The sequence below is a fragment of the Dasypus novemcinctus genome, chromosome 1 (genome assembly GCF_030445035.2).
Source record: "Dasypus novemcinctus isolate mDasNov1 chromosome 1, mDasNov1.1.hap2, whole genome shotgun sequence".
In the NCBI taxonomy this organism is placed as follows: Eukaryota; Metazoa; Chordata; class Mammalia; order Cingulata; family Dasypodidae; genus Dasypus; species Dasypus novemcinctus.
The window spans coordinates 39651522-39667531 of NC_080673.1; the positions used below are offsets into that span (position 1 = coordinate 39651522).

General features: G+C 43.0%; 1 protein-coding gene across 2 annotated transcripts in view; it reads right to left on the reverse strand.

Moving 5' to 3' along the window:
• Positions 1 to 6531, reverse strand: part of TMEM131L (transmembrane 131 like) — a 163258-nt gene extending 156727 nt beyond the window's left edge. The window contains exons 1-2 of one of the 2 annotated variants that reach the window (XM_004471448.4): positions 6319 to 6531; positions 5502 to 5572 (exon numbers count right to left, since the gene is read on the reverse strand). In XM_004471448.4, coding sequence (XP_004471505.2) covers positions 5502 to 5572; positions 6319 to 6442 — 195 coding nt within the window. In that variant the 5' untranslated portion in view covers positions 6443 to 6531. The remainder of the gene's footprint in view (positions 1 to 5501; positions 5573 to 6318) is intronic. The other variant, XM_058280406.2, reaches the window with a different exon arrangement.
• Positions 6532 to 16010: the final 9479 nt, after the last annotated feature.

The window sequence follows — 16010 nt, forward strand, 5'->3', positions numbered from 1 at the left end:
ATCCCTCCTGCCACCAGGCCAGCCCTCACCGTTAGCACCCCATGCCTCGACTGCCACAACAGGCAGGGCTTTCCGCTGTGTTCTAAGTAAGACTCTCCTGCCTTGGACCCATCCTGTGCATCACCCGGCAGGTGGTACAGACCCAGCATTCAATGTCATCGTGTTAATCCACAATCAAGAATTTACAATGTACCTGCTAGACAGCTGCACTCCAAGCTCCTTAACCCTGTGACCAGCACCGTTCAACAGAGGCCTGACATACTCATCCCCATCCCCTGCCTCTACGCTCTGGGATCTCATTTATGACGTCAGTGGGAAAGCACGGAACTCTACTCCATGAGGCTTTGGGCTGGGTAGACCCCTCACACTTGTTTGCTGATGTAATCTTAGGACTGCTTCCTCCCCTAAACCTTAACTGATACTGTTCCTCCTTCATTTCCTACATTTCTCCACTTGAATTTGTCTCCGGGTATTACCAGCATTATCTCACCGATAAAACTAAGCTCTCAAAGGGAACCAAATCCTGAAGTTCTTCGAGGCCTTCCTGGCAGTGCCTCGGGGCCCTTGCACCTGCTGATCTTACTTTCTCACCTCTTTCAAGACTTGGCTCAAATATGACCTTCTCAAAGGGTCCAACTTTCACCACTCAAGTAAAACTGCAACTCCCACCACAAGCCCACCTCTAAAATTATCCTCTCTTCTGCCACCATAGCATTTATCACCTCCTAACAGACAAAATAACTTTTAAGTTATTAAAATGTTTGTTTATTATCCATATACCTCCAGTAGATTGCAAGCTCCACAAGGGCAGGGATTTTTCTGTTTTGCTCACCGTGATATCTCCAGTACTTTAAAACAGTGCTTGGCCCATAAAAGCAGCTTAGGAAGTTTCTATAGAGCTAAGTACAATCTAGTTTTCTTCTATGTGCCAGAGGCTATGACTATTTTTGAAAATTTCATGAAGCAAACTTTTTTTCTAAATCAAAAGAGAACATGAAATTATTTCCCTCAGACACAGGGACTGTTATCACCACAAAACCACTCTCCTGGTCAGATTGTGCTACAATAACATGGTAGCTAAAAGCACGGGCTCTGGAGCTAGCTACTTACTGGGTTCAAATCCCACCACCCAACACTTTCTTACTGCTTAGGGCAAGTTATTTAACCTCTCTGTGCCTCAATATCCTCACCTGTAAAATCAGGTCATAATACTTCATAGATTTTAGTACATTACCATGAGCTAATACTCACTAAACGCTTACACAATGGTGGCAGTGCTCAACCCATGTCAGCTGTTATTTTTTTATGTTGATAGTAGCAAAGTAGATTACATGAAAAATAAATATCTATGACAAAAAGATTTCCAAATACTAGTCAATGATTCACCAACTGGAGCAAGATACTATTTCATAATAAAGTACCTGAGATGATAAAGAAAGCCCAAGTGTTCAGTGTACCATTTCCTGTTTCACTTTCTACCAATTTCCGTTATCTACCCGTAGGCTGAAGAAGAAGAAAATAAAGGAGACATGAGGTTTTTAAAGACAGAAACTATCTTATTCATCACTGTATCCTGGGGCCCAACTGGGCCAGGCCCATAGAATTCAGTAAATTAATAAACAAGGCCAGAACCTCCTCATCCCAGACCTGAGAATCAACACAAGTTGACAGCAGGTGGCAGCTGCTCCTGCATGCTACATGTCTGTGCCCAAAATTTGCTAACCAGAAGTAAGACTTCTCCGCACTGTTTGAATGGACTAAAAAAACAAATTCTAGATTGCCCTCCTTGTTGCACGAACTGACACGAAAATGTGATTACTAAGTAATAACAGGAATCTGACCATTAAGGCACTCTGCCTGTCATCTTCAGAACTAACCTCGTGATAGGGAACTGGGCGGGAGATTGGGAAAAGTGCCTCTCCTCCGCTAGGAAGACGTCCTCAGCTGACTTCTGAATGCCTCTTGTATGGAGAACGTTGAGGTCACAATGGAGCCACCAAGTCTTAGAAACCCAGACCTTCTTAAGAGGGACCCAGTTAGGGAAAATAACTCGCATACACAAAACAAAGGAAAAAATCCAGAGGCAAGATGTGACAAGAAACTCAACTGGGCGGAGGGGGGGTATGGCGATGCCACTGCAAATAGCATGCCAGGAAGAACGGGCCCTGAACAACAGCAAGGCAACAGATGAACAGACGTTCAGCTGCTCGCCAAGGGCCAGGCTGGAACGAGCCACCCAGAGGCCTGACCAGAGCAGCAGGCAAGGGTAAAACCAGAGGGCCTGGAGCCCAGTGCAGGTCAAGCAGGTATCACTCTGCAGAAAACGGGAATCCCAGGCTTTTGACCTTGAAGATGAAGCAAGAAGGAACACAATGTAGTATCTTACACACACACAATTTCTTCTTGACAATAATCTAATGCAACCACTTGTGTGGTTTCTATGCCATCACCACTCTGAAACATATTTGAAGTATTAGAGGAGAGGAAAAATTCTGTAACTCTAAGGAAAAAAATCACTGACACATTTTTCATTCATTCTTCTCAGTATCATTTCATTATCATTTCATGGAGAAATACAGTTCATATATTCTGACACCAAAATATTTTACAACATATAAAAGAATACATAACAAAAAGATGCAACTAATAAGACTTATGTATAGTATTATAAAACACTTAACAGCACTAAGCGATCTACTCCGGTTCAGCCCCTCCAAAGCAGGAAAGCTGCTCCATGTTCTACTGTGATCAAGTCCATTGAGATACCGCCAAAATAAAAGGTAACATTATCTAAGTACTTACTAAATTGGAGGCACTTAATCCTCACAAAACCCTCTGAGAGTAGCGCTGTTAGTGCCCCCATTCTGCAGATGAGGAAACTGAGGAGCAACTGAGTTCTGTGAAATTAACAGAACTAAAAAGGATGGAGCCAGGATTCAAACCTAGGCAGCCAGGGCAGAGGATCTAGCAGTGTATAACAAATGAACTGTTATCTCTTGTTTTACCAACGACGTATTATTCAAGTTCCTCATCATTAAGGAACCCAGTTAAAACTAAGAAAGGAAAGAAAGCCCTGATTCAACAGAAAATATTTCCAAAACAAATAATTGTATAAACAATTAGTGTTGGTAAATCTATTAGTGTTCTTTTCTGTGTATTCAATGCCAAATCTGCTGATGCTCCTATTTCAACTTAGGTTCTAAATCCATCTTCCTCAAGGAAAGAAGCCCAAACTCTGGTTACCTGAAAAAGAAAACTCAAAAAGCACCTATAAATATACTCTCTTTTCAACAAATTCTATATGACACACAAGGGAACTTTTTCTGAAAACATTTCAAAATACTTTGAAAACAATTTCTCAAAAATAACTTTCCTCAGAAGTCTCTGCAGTTATGCCATACATTTATCCCTTCACCCCTGCCCAGGTATGTACAGGGTAAAACTGCTTCCAAAAGGTACAGAGAGGGAGCCGCTGGGGCTCACTGGTTGAGCGCCAGCTTCCCACAGACAAGGTTTGGGGTTCAATCCCTGGCACCTCAAAAAAGAAAAAGGGGGGAAAAAAGGTGTATATATAGAGATGAAATAGCTGGAAAATTATTTTGAATGCCAGTTTCACTTTCATTATAGCTTTGATTAAAATAACCTAGCTATAAGTGCCTCCATAGGGAGTATTCCAGAAGGGCAGCTTTTCCATTCCAACCTTTTTTTTTTTTTAACCAAAACAAGCTGTATTATATGTAAAAACCAAAACAAAAATCAAGAATTTTATAAAATAACTTTTGAAGCAGTAAATAAAATCACTAAATCATATCATAGGCCTTGACATTTCCATCTCTGAGCACTGTGACTAAATCTTCAACTACTGAAACTAGGCAAGTCTATAATGCACTTTCCTTTTGGTCTGGGTTGGCTTCCAACACTAACCAGTAAGATGTGGGGGCTACAGTTGAGTAAAAATGCAAATACATACAGATATACACCAGTCGTTCACAACCAGGGCAGTTAAGTCCCCCAAGGACACCTGACAATGTCTGGGGAAATTTTTAATGTCCCCAAGAGGGGGGTGAGGGAGTCCTATTGGCATCTAGCAGGCAGAGGCCATGGCTGCGGCTAAGCACCCTACAATGCACAGGACAGCTCACAGCGAAGAATCATCCAGCCAGAAACACCAAGAGTGCTGCTCTTGAGCAACCCTGATCTACACAAATACAAAGTTTTTTTTAAAAAATAAGTACTTCAAATGTGGAGTGTGGTTTTGCAGGCTTAGGAATGATTTCCCTTTTCTCCTTTGTATCTTTTGTATTTTCCAAACCTTCTACAACACACATGTATTATTCATAATCAGGAAAAAAATCCAGTTAGGAACAACTTTTAAGGGAGGGAAGATTATTTGCTCCCCAATCTGACGGGGCCTTTTCTCAAAGGACTGGCCTCACTCAGCCTGCTGGCCTGCAGAGAAGGTCCAGGAAAACTTCCCTCTAAAACCACCTCTTCCCTGTGAAGCTGTTATTCATTAGTCCTGGTGAAAGCGAATATGCCAAAAATCTCAGAACCAGGACTCTCAATGATTCAGTAGGAAAGAGAAAACTGAAGTGTAAAATTCACAGCCTCTCCAGTGAGGTTATAGCTGGACTTCCTGCTTTTCTAAACAGCCACAAGAAATAGAGAATTAAGTGATACCACCAATGTGGGAAGTAATTTACATCTCAAAAATAACCACACACAAGCTAACCATTCCCTTATTAATTCAAAAAAACTACCCCCAAAATTCATTTTAAGTCGCTGCAGAAAAAGGCATACATTTGCAGTGAATGAAACTTTGTCATAAAATAAACAGCAAAACTGGGCAGCACTGTCTTATGGCAGCAAAATGCCTGTATGATGCGACAGATTCCCAAACAAGCTAGTAATTATTTTCCCACATGCAATCATTCTATCATATAGAAAACAAACAAACAAACCCGAAATTCAAGTTCTGAAGAGGGTGTATTCTAACGTGGATTAAAGGCATTTGGAAAAAATCCACGATTACAATCCTTTAAAGTCCCATCTTCATCCGCAAGCTACTTAACGCTAATATCAAGTATCACTCACTAATATTGATAAATCAATATAAGTGATTTTATATCACAAAAGGTCCTCAGCCCTCCAGCCTGCAGTGCCATTCACAAAGCACCAGCTCCTCTTGAGAAACAACAGTGCACACGTCCCTCGCCCACCCAGGACCACACGCCGGGGACCGGGGAACACGCCCTTCCCTCGTCCTGAAGTGGCTCGGGTTCCCACCTCCCGATCTAGGGGCCCAGCGTGACTCACGCCCTGTCACATGGAGCGGGAGGAGGCCGGGAAGGCTACCGTTGCCAGGTGTTCGGGCTCGGCCCGACGTTTTATTTGCCTAGCAAAGTGGCCTGAGCGCCGATGCCGCGGGGGGCCTGGGGACCCGCGGCCTCCAGCCTCTCCTCCCACACACACCCACCCGCCCGTCACCCGGTCGTCCTCACCTGAGTGGGCAGCAGGAGTTCCCCTTCTTCTGCCTGCCACAGCTCCACCACGTTCGGCAAGGGTTCAATCGCTGCACGAACACCAAAAATAAAATAAATAAATACAACTGCACTGCATTTTTAATGCATGGAAACTAAAGGCTTCCTGTTCCACTGCCGTCCCCCAATGCCAACCGCCTCACCAAAAAAAAAAGTCCCATTTTCCTTCTAAGCCACCAGAAGAGCAAGACGAGGATAAAAACACAATGGACTGGGGTGTAAGCCCGCAGCCCCTCTGACAGCAAGGGGAGAGGTCTGCGCTCCGCCCTCGGCAGCGCCGGGGTCTACCGCGCCGGGGGAAGGATGAAGCCACCCCATCGGGCATCTCAGCCCCGCATCCCGCAGCATCTGGAGGCGGGCGTTGGCGGGTCTGGCTACCGGACAGGCAGGGTCAGGGGAACAAAGCTGCAGGACGCTCGGCGGGAGAGCGCGGCGCCCCGGGCCGCGGCAGGGGGACCAGCGCGCGCCACACAAAGCGGGGGCTGCGCCCGGGGTGCCCCGGGCCCGCGCACAAAGACTCCCGGACGCGCGCGGCTAGCGGTCTGCGCGGAGCCCCACGAGTTCCCGTCTTTCTGTGTGTCTGGGGGGAAGGGGGAATGGAAAGGAGTGATGTGGTTAGAAAATGTTATCAGCCGAGAATTGCAACAGCTTTCCTTCCTCCTGCTGCCCCTTTCCCTTTCCTCCCCTCGCCTTCTCATAGATTTCAGCAGTTCCTTAAAAGAAAGAGAAGGGGGGGCGGGGTGGAGAGGGAAATCAAGCAAAGCGGCGCAAGGCTGACCTTGTCCCTGAGCCCCTCCCGGGCGACAGCAGGGCAGGAGGACCTGGAAGACGCCCAAAAGAAGGTTCACGGCCGCGGCGGTGCGGCAGTAGCAGCCGGGCTGCGGGCGTCGGAGCCCCGCCATACTGGTGCTCGCGCTCCTCTCGGGTGCTCGCGGCGCTCGCCGCTCACTCGCTGGCGCCCGGGCTTCCTCGCCCCGGGCCCGCCCCCGCGCCGCCCCGCCCCGCCCCGCGCCGTGCCGCGCCGCCCCGCGCCGCCGCCGCCCCCGCCGCCGCCCCAGCCCGGGGCGCGCCGCTCGCTCTGAGCGCGTGTGCGCCGCAGATAGGGAGAGATGGGACGCGGAGGGGTGCGGGGAACGACGACCGGGCGAACGCGGCCGCCGCGTGCGCCCCGCCCCGGCGCCCTGAGCACAGGGCCGTGGGCCAGCCCCGCATCCCAAGCCGGCTTCTTTCCCAAAACTGCGGCGTGGAGACCCTGTCTGAGGCTTCAGGTTGTCGGAGGCAATAGGAGGCCCCATTCACCAGCTGCGTTTTAATGAACTTTCTGGTCGTTTCCGCCTTGTTTGGACGCATTGGCCACGGGCAGGTTATCTCGCCCTGGGGTGGGGGGCTGGCGGCGGTGGTGGGAGTGAGGAGTCGCCCAGTGTGAGGCAGTAGACAGGATATTAATGGAAATAATGCAGTGGTTGTCAGGAAACGCGAGTGCAGCCACATGGCTACTGCCAGTTATGCAGCAAGGATATCCGGTGGCTGCAAAGTCTGTAATTTAGAATAAAAAGAGCACTCCCAAGACCCGGGAAGCTGACCTCAGCACCGCGTGGCGGTAGTGCGCTCGGCACCCTCCATGGAGAGGGTCCAGATGGTGACAGGTGGGGAAGCCTCTTCCTAGGGGATCTATCGCTTCAAAGGCCCTGCAAATACTCCCTTTCGGAATCATATTCCGAATCAGTCACCCTCCTCTGAAACATGGTCGGTTGCTTGTTTCCAACATTAACAGGATAATAAGAGTAATTCTTGGAATTGTGTATTCTAGCTCATCTTCTTGGTGCCTATACCAAAAAGAGATCTGATGCCTCAATGTCACGGCTTTGCTAACAGTGTCATAAACAAGGATTTATTCAGCAATTGGTTTGCAAAACCTGGAGGTATTAGCAATCCTAGTTAATATTTTATCAATTTGCAGCTTCCGTAGTCGCTTTTATAAAATTCAGAGAATAGGAGCAATCTAGTGGAGAGAGGGCAAGTGACCGGTGCACACCTGTCTGCCAGCATTGATCCTCTATTTAATTGCTTCTGGTGCCTTACAGTCTAGACAATGGGAAAGCAGCGGTTGCATAGCAGGACAGATGCCTGAGAATTATGGATCCCAGTCGCTTCTAAGCACATGGTACAGTACCTTTAACAGAATTTCACACTGTTTAGAAATAACAGTAAACCAGGTTAAATACCTTAATTGTTTGGCCAGAACTTAACTTTCAAGAATTAGCATAGAAGCCCTCTATCTGGAAGAAAAGAATTAGCATAGAAGTCCTCTACGTGGAAAAAAAGGTCACTTTGCATTATCCCACTTGACCACCTCCAGCATTCTCTCTGTTCCTTGCCTTTTTAAATTTTTCTTTCTATTTTTCTGTATTCCCTGAACTTCATTTCCTTATCAAGGACCTCCAGCTCCGTCCCAATGTGACCTTTCATTTTTTCCTCCTTTTTCACCTCTTCAGGTTTGTATTTATCCCTTGAGCCCTGAAGGTCCCCCACTGTGTTAAAGGGACCTCTAAAGACAAGAACACTTGCACAGCTCACTTAGGTAGTAACTGCACCTTCAAAGTTTGTTTTTAAATAAAAGTTCATCTTTATTTACAATATGTAATTTCAAGTCCTCTTATGACTATACTCCTTAAAAAGGAAAGCAAACGAACATTGATAGCCTAACAGGTTTAATAATAAGTCATGATGCAAAACTTTACTGAAGTCTTTCCCACACTAAAGGATATCATAGCATTAATGGAAATGACTTTTTAAAAATATAGAGAAACATTGCTGTGGACCATATGTAAATTATACTCTACTTTGTTCTCCTGCTGAAGCTTTAAGGCCAGCTTGCTTTTTCAAGTTGTGGTCTTTTGGACTTTACTAAGTGAGTAATGCTATTTGACTGTTGTTCAAAAAGCTAGAAGCATGTATCTGCAGTGCCATGGGGTTGGAGAGGGATACAGGATTACACAGCTGTCTTCTTAGATAAATCTGACCTACTTAGCCTTCTCTGGAGCTATTTTTCATGCTGACTCATGAACAACAGGAAAGTTACGGCCCATTAAACAGCATCCATATTTTGGAGTAAACTTGTTCTCCAAAGAAGGCTCTTGTCTCATTTATACTGTATTTCCATTATCCCTCTGTAGATAGTAGATGCTGTGTCTTAGAATGTTAGAACTGGAAAAAGTTTTTGAAATCATTTAGTAGCCCATTTGCCTCATTTCACAGATGAAGAAACTGAAACCATTAGATGATGAGAAATATCCAAGTTGTTGAGTTCTTTTTAGTGGCAGTTATGGGAAGGTATATATGGAATAATAAGTGAAAAATATTTAATGTAAACATGAATTTAATCAATATGAAAACTATATATACATGGCTAAGCATAGAAGAGGCAACAAAGAGATACCTTTGAATAAATCGATTTTAAGTTAGATCTATATAAACTAAAAATAGTTTATAAAAAACACACCTATAATTTAGCTAAATCTACACTTATTTTTAAATAAGCAAGATGTTGACCATGCTTGCAACTTGCTTTGTTCTTTTGTTTTAATGAGTACAGATGAAAATCAAGCAAAGCTTTAAATGAGTTACACTCAATGAATGTATCCTACATAAAATTAACAATGAAGTATCAGGCCCAAATCGTCTATCTCTAATCAGAGAAGATGCAATATACACCAGTCACAAGAATGTTATGAAAATTAAATGAGATAATGCGTGTTAAGCATATAGTATAGGTGCTCCGTGAATGATAGTAATGACATCATCCTGTAGTCACATTGTACGGGCATGCCAAACCTTTCTTTAAAATGGTATCTTTGATACCACTATTAAATTACTTGAATTACGCATTTATTATCGATCACTATCATATCATTTCTCACTTAGACATGCCAGAAATGGGAATGATGAATGGTAATGTAGATGGGCAAGTTGTTTGCTGGCTCATCTACCCATCCATTTTGGGCCTTCCCCAATCAAGACAACAAAATCAAGTGTTTCACCAAACCACCATCACCACCAATGATGGGATCCCAGTGTGGTCATTGCCTGGGGAAGAAATGCCCAGGAGGGATTGTTCTATAATTGCAGAAACCTAGTGATTATAGGTGTGTATTCTTGAGATGCAAAGTGTATCATTTCATCTCATCTCTGGAAGCTTCTGCTTAAGTGTGTTGCATAAAGATTCTCTCCTTTCTAAAACCACTCTATTACATGGAGTAATTGTCTTTTTCCATTATGGGAACATCAGGCAATTTTGGAGGACCAGGTGTATTCACAGTTAAAAATAGTCACCTTTCTCTCTGCTATTTTCAAAATTCATAGAACTATACAATAAGAAGAGCAAATCTTTCTGTGTGTACATTAGAAAATAAAGACCTTAAAAATGTTTGAAGGGAGATTAGAATGTAGTTTATATAAGATGCTTTGGGTGCAGTCCTACTAAATGTTTAAATATGATTAGATGAGTGACACATGAATGAAAAACCTTTCCAGCCTCCCTTGCAACATGGCATCTGGCCTAGTCTGGCCCAGCATCTAGACTAGGCCATCTGGCCTAGTCTGGTCAATGAAATACAAGTATACATCTATTGGTTTGACTTCAAGAAAAGCTAGAATGAAAGGAAGTCTGATGAAAAGGAATAGACTCAAGTAGAGCAGGCCTTTTGCTCTGTGTCCTTTTTCCTGCTGGAAGACAGATGTGATGCCCAGAGGTTCAGCAGCCATCAGCCAAGCCTGAGGAAGAAAGCTCCGTGCTGAAGATGGTAGACTGGAAAGGTAGAAAAGGTCTGGATTTTGATGGAAGTAAGGCATTGTCTGATTGTCTACTTTCAGACATTTTGTTTTGCAAGCAAAATTAACCCCTTACTGTAGTCAGTTTTTTCTGTTACTTGCAGCCAAAAGCAATCCCAAATGTGGGGTGGGGAATTAAGCAACCAATACAAAAATTAAAGCAAAAGAAAATTATTAACAATAACCCATCTCAAAACCAGATTGTTCATCTAACAAAGAATAAATAGCAAACTAGTATTTAGTTTAATGTATTTAGTATTTAGCAAACTAGTATTTAGTATTTAGTTTAATGTACAAGTACAAATTAAAACAGCTATCATTGTGGAATGAGTGGTAGCTCAGTGGTTGAGTGCCTGCTTCACATGTACAAGGTCTTGGGTTCAATCTCTAGTACCTCCTAAAACAAACAAAAAAAACTATCATGCATCATTTTATACCAAATTAGGAAAATAAAAGTAACAAAAGCAATTACTCATTAGATGGCAGCAGAGAAACAATGCTTATCACTTAGTAAATTAGTTTATTCTCCAAAAGGACAATCTGCTACCACCAGAACTATCACCTTAAATCTGTGTCAGTGACACTCCTGGCTTGTGCAAAATACAGCTGTGGATACTACTGTGATATTTTCCCACTACCTCCTCAGTCTATGCTCAACCCGTAAATATAAGGATATCCCAGGGCTTGGTCTCAGACACTCTTTATACTTTCTCTTTCTAGATGAACTCATCCAGCCCTAGTGTCTAAATACCATCTATAAGCTGATGAGTCCAAAATTGTATTTTTACTCTCTACCCAGAAGAACTGAAAGCAGGGATGCAAAAAGATACATGCACACCAATGTTCATAGCAGCATTATTCACAAGAGCCAAGAGGTAGAAATACCTCAAGGTCCATGGACAGATGAATGGATAAACAAAATATGGTGTTTACCTACAATGGAATACTTATTCAGCTATAAAAAGGAATGAAATTCAGATATATACTGCAACATGGACGAACCTTGAAGTGAGAAAAGCCGGACACAAAAGCACAAATACTGTTCGATTTCACTTACATGAAATAAATAGAATATACAAATTCATAGAGTCAGAAATTAGAATACATGTTACCAGGGGCAGGGGCGGAGCTGAAGAATGGGGAGTTAATGCTTAATAGGTACAGAATTTCTGTTTAGGATGATGGAAAAGTTTTGGTAATGGATGATGTTGATGGTAGCACAGCATTGGTCAATGTAATTAACACCACTGACTTGTATACTTTAAAGTGGCTAAAATGGGAAATTTTAGGTTGTATGTATGTTACCACAATAAAAATATTTTTTAAAATTTATATTTTTAACCCTAATGTGAAGTTCCATACTCAAATGTCCAACTGCCTACTTGCCAACTGCACTTGAATGTCTAATAAGCATCCCAAAAAAAAAATTAAAAAAAATAAAAAAATAAAAATAAAAAAAAAAAAGCATCCCAAACCCATTATTTTCAAAACTCTTGATTCCACCTATCCAAATCTATTCTACAAATCTATCCCAGTCTTCCTAATTTCAAGTCTCTGGCACCACCATCTACCCAGTTGCTCAAACCAGAAGCCAAGGAGTTACATTTGATTCCTCTTTCCTTCACACATCTCAAGTCTATCAATAAGTCCTATGATGCTCACCTCCATAGTTCCCTTTCTTATCCTCTTCATTTTCTACAACTGCCCTGATCTAAGAAGTTCATCCTTCATGTAGACTCCTACAATTGGCTTCTGTTGATCTTTCTGCTGCCACTCTTGCCCTCTTCTCAGTTAACCAAGAGCCAAAATTATCTTTTTAAAATAGAATTCAGGTAAGCAGAGGTGGCTCAAGTGATTGGGCTCCCTCCCATCACATGGAAGGTCCCTGGTTCAGTTCCCGGTGCTTCCTAAAGAAGACAGCAAGCTGGCACAACAGGCAGGTGTGGCGAGTTGACACAACAAGATGACGCAACAAGAGACACAAGAAGTAAAACATAAGTGACACAGCAAAGCAGAGAGCGGAGGTGGCTCAAGCAATTGGGCACCTCCCTCCTGCATCAGAGGTCCTGGGTTCAGGTCCCAGTGCCTCCTAAAGAAACAAAGAAGACAAATAGACACAGCAAGTGCAAACAACAAGGGGGTGGGGAGAAATAAGTAAATACATCTTTTGAAAAATAGAATTCAGATGATGCATAAAATCCACAAATGATTTCCTAGACAATTAGAATAAAGTGTGACTCCCTTTCCTTTCCCTGCAAGGGGCTGCAAGATCTGCCCCCTACATTCCTGGCCTCATCTTCTACCAGTTTTCTCCTTGGTAACTATTCTTCAGCTCAGTGGCCGTTTTGTCCCTCAAGCCTTCTAGCCGAGACACCATCTCAGGACCTTTGTGCTTGCCGTTTTCTCCACCTTGAAGGCTCTTCTTTCTGATTTTCATACGTCTGGCTCCTCCTCATTTAAGCAGGGCTGCATGTGTGATTGTACATGGAGCGCACAAGGAGTAGAGGCTTGAAATCCAGCTCTTCTGACTCACCAGCTTGGATCCTGACTTGAGGCTACCTGAGCAAGAGAAGCATCTTTTAATTCCACAAAGAAACTGGGTGGCCAAGCCATTTGCCTGTGATGCCATGTGCTCCTAGAGTGAGTGCATATTTCTGATTTAAAAATATATATATATTATATCTCAGGGGAGGGAGAACTGACAGCCACTGGGCATTTATTTTACTTGCATGTCTTATGTAAACCTCAAAGAAAACAATAGGATTACTATCTTTGTCCTTATTTTACATGTTGGAAATGGAAGTTGAGAGAGGTAAGTTGCCAATCCAGAGTTAAAATTGACTTAATTCCATTGCACCATACTCTCTAAAGATGAAGAAGCAAGAATTCTCTTGGAAACTTCCATTTTCTTAAAGTTTTAATTTCTTCTTTTTCTCTTAGAATGCTTTTGGGAAAGTTAGAAAAATCTATGAAGGTCCAGCTATAGTCATTAGGAATAAGTTATTATTGCTATATATAGCCACAAAACTCCCCCCACCTATACACCTTCCAGGTGACAAATTAAGGTCAATACAAAATCTCGTAAAATTTGACGTATTTCTTTTGAACCACTGTATTTTTGGACATGCCAAACTCCCCTTCTTCCAACTTTTGTGCATAATAGTTGCAGACTATTGGGAAATATAATTGTATGAACCTCTAAAATAGTGACTGCACTGATTTTTTTGATAGCTTGCATTTATTATTAAAATCGTCCATTTAGGGATTCAATATGCCTACCAGGGAATGGAAATTATTTTTCATTTCCTTCCCTCCCACCCTGCCTCCTTCCCTTCTTTTTCTGTCATTCCTTCCTTTTGTTATTTCTCTCTTCCTTTCTTCCTTGTTGGAAAAGATATAGAAGTAGACTTCAGAAGGTTTGCAAGAATTGTAATGATGTATGTTTAGTCATTTTCTTTGCAGATGATCTTGAAAAAACTGTTATTTAAAGTTCTGCTTGAGCTCTAAAACAAGGCCTAGACCTAGTTGGGGAGGCAGAATTGCTAAGTACTTTTACAGCTTCATCACCAATTTATAGTCCAAAGTGATTCTATTGGAACTCAGCTTCCTCTTCTGGAAATAATGACTGATAACCTCATATTGCATTTTTGACATGCCAAGCCTTTGCATATATTTAGTCATTTAATCCCTCCAACAACCCCATGTGAGTATATATACTAGTATGATCCCGATTTTACAAATGGAGAGAGAGAGGCACAGATAGGTAGGGTATGCCTGCCTAAGTTTTATGAACATTCTTGTAAGAATAATGATTATATATGTGTACAAAGCACAGTGAAATTGGAAACACTGAATAAGGCCAGACTGTTAAAAACAAAAACAAAAACTAACATTGTTTTTAAGAGGATGCCAATACTGCATAACCAACTTCTAGGCATTGAATATGTTGTGCTTCAAGAAACAATGGCAAGTTCAGTAATGGAAATTGGAATTTTCTGTCCAGGTAAGTTAAGTTGATATAGCATATGAATTAAGTCATGAATTAAGAACCCATGTTGTTGTATGAGCTCCCCAAACTAACACCATGTATCAATTTCCATAACCAGATAAGATCATAATAATAGGTATTTCAACAAACCTTACCTGATTTACCCATCTAAACAATCCTATTGTAATTATGAAAAATATGCTTCACAACCTTGAACAGGGCACTTCACCTCCCTGGGCCTTTTCTCTTGCCTATAAAATAAAGGCTGGGAAGTGGACTTGGCCCAGTGGTTAGGGCGTCCGTCTACCACATGGGAGGTCCACGGTTCAAACCCCGGGCCTCCTTGACCTGTGTGGAGCTGGCCCACGTGCAGTGCTGATGCGCACAAGGAGTGCCGTGCCACGCAGGGGTGTCCCCCGCGTAGGGGAGCCCCATGAGCAAGGAGTGTGCCCCGTAAGGAGAGCCGCCCAGTGCAAAAGAAAGTTCAGCCTGCCCAGGAATGGTGCCGCCCACACGGAGAGCTGACACAACAAGATGACGCAACAAAAAGAAACACAGATTCCCTTGCCGCTGACAACAACAGAAGTGGACAAAGAAGAACACACAGCAAATGGACACAGAGAACAGACAACTGGGGTGGGGCAGGGAAGGGGAGAGAAATAAATAAAATCTTAAAAATAAAGGCATAAAATGATAAGACTTCTAAGGTCCCTACCAGGTCCGATGTCATATGATATTCTGCCCTGACCTGATAGTTTGAAAGCAAGAAGACTAAACTTTTACATTCATCATTTCTTACTATTTCAAAATCCACTGAGTAAAACAATTTCACAGCTTCCTGAATCTGCGTGCCTTCAGATTACAGTTCTGTTAACTTTGGCACATGAAGTTCAAATAAAAAGCTGCCAAGTCAGCAGCAGGGAGCCAGATGGTATGGAACAGGAGTGATAAAGGGGGATCTGTTCTTGCCTTAGGTGCAAACCTGAACTGCCAGTCCAGGGCCATTTGACAAAGTTTACAGCTGGTAGAATCTAGTCTTATCTGTGGGACCTTATGCAAGTGACTCAACCTCTCTGTGCCTTAGTTTCTCATTTGTAAAATGGGGCTAGTACTAGTGTCTACCTCATTGGTTGTGTAATGAAATTACTTGGTATGTAGAACTGTGCCTGGCACAGAGTAATTGGTATCTAATGTTGTTTTGGTGCTGTTGTCATTTTAAATATTAAGAAAACCAAAGTGGGAACTTGAAGAAGGTCGAGCCTAAGGGCTGAGATGGGCACTGCAGGAGAGGAGTGCAAGTGAGGCTTCTGCTAAATCAACTGTATGCCAGGTCAATGTGAAACTAATGCCCCCAGCTTGTGAAAATGTCTCTGTGCCTCCAGTTAAGAGGCATATTTAAATTCTAGACCCCCAACCATTCTGAATTCTCTCTACCCGCAAAATAAATTGACCTCCAAATGAAAAAGGAGCCTCTTATGTGAGATGTGTCTGTCCTTTTTAAAATCTCCCTTCCTCTTCAAGTAGTAACAATAATAGAGGTAGGGAGCGGATGTGGCTTGGAGCGATTGCTTCCCACATGGGAAGTCCCAGGTTCAGAAGCTGCAGAGAGGCATTAGAAAGGGCCTCCACCAGCACAGAGAAAGCAGGTGGAT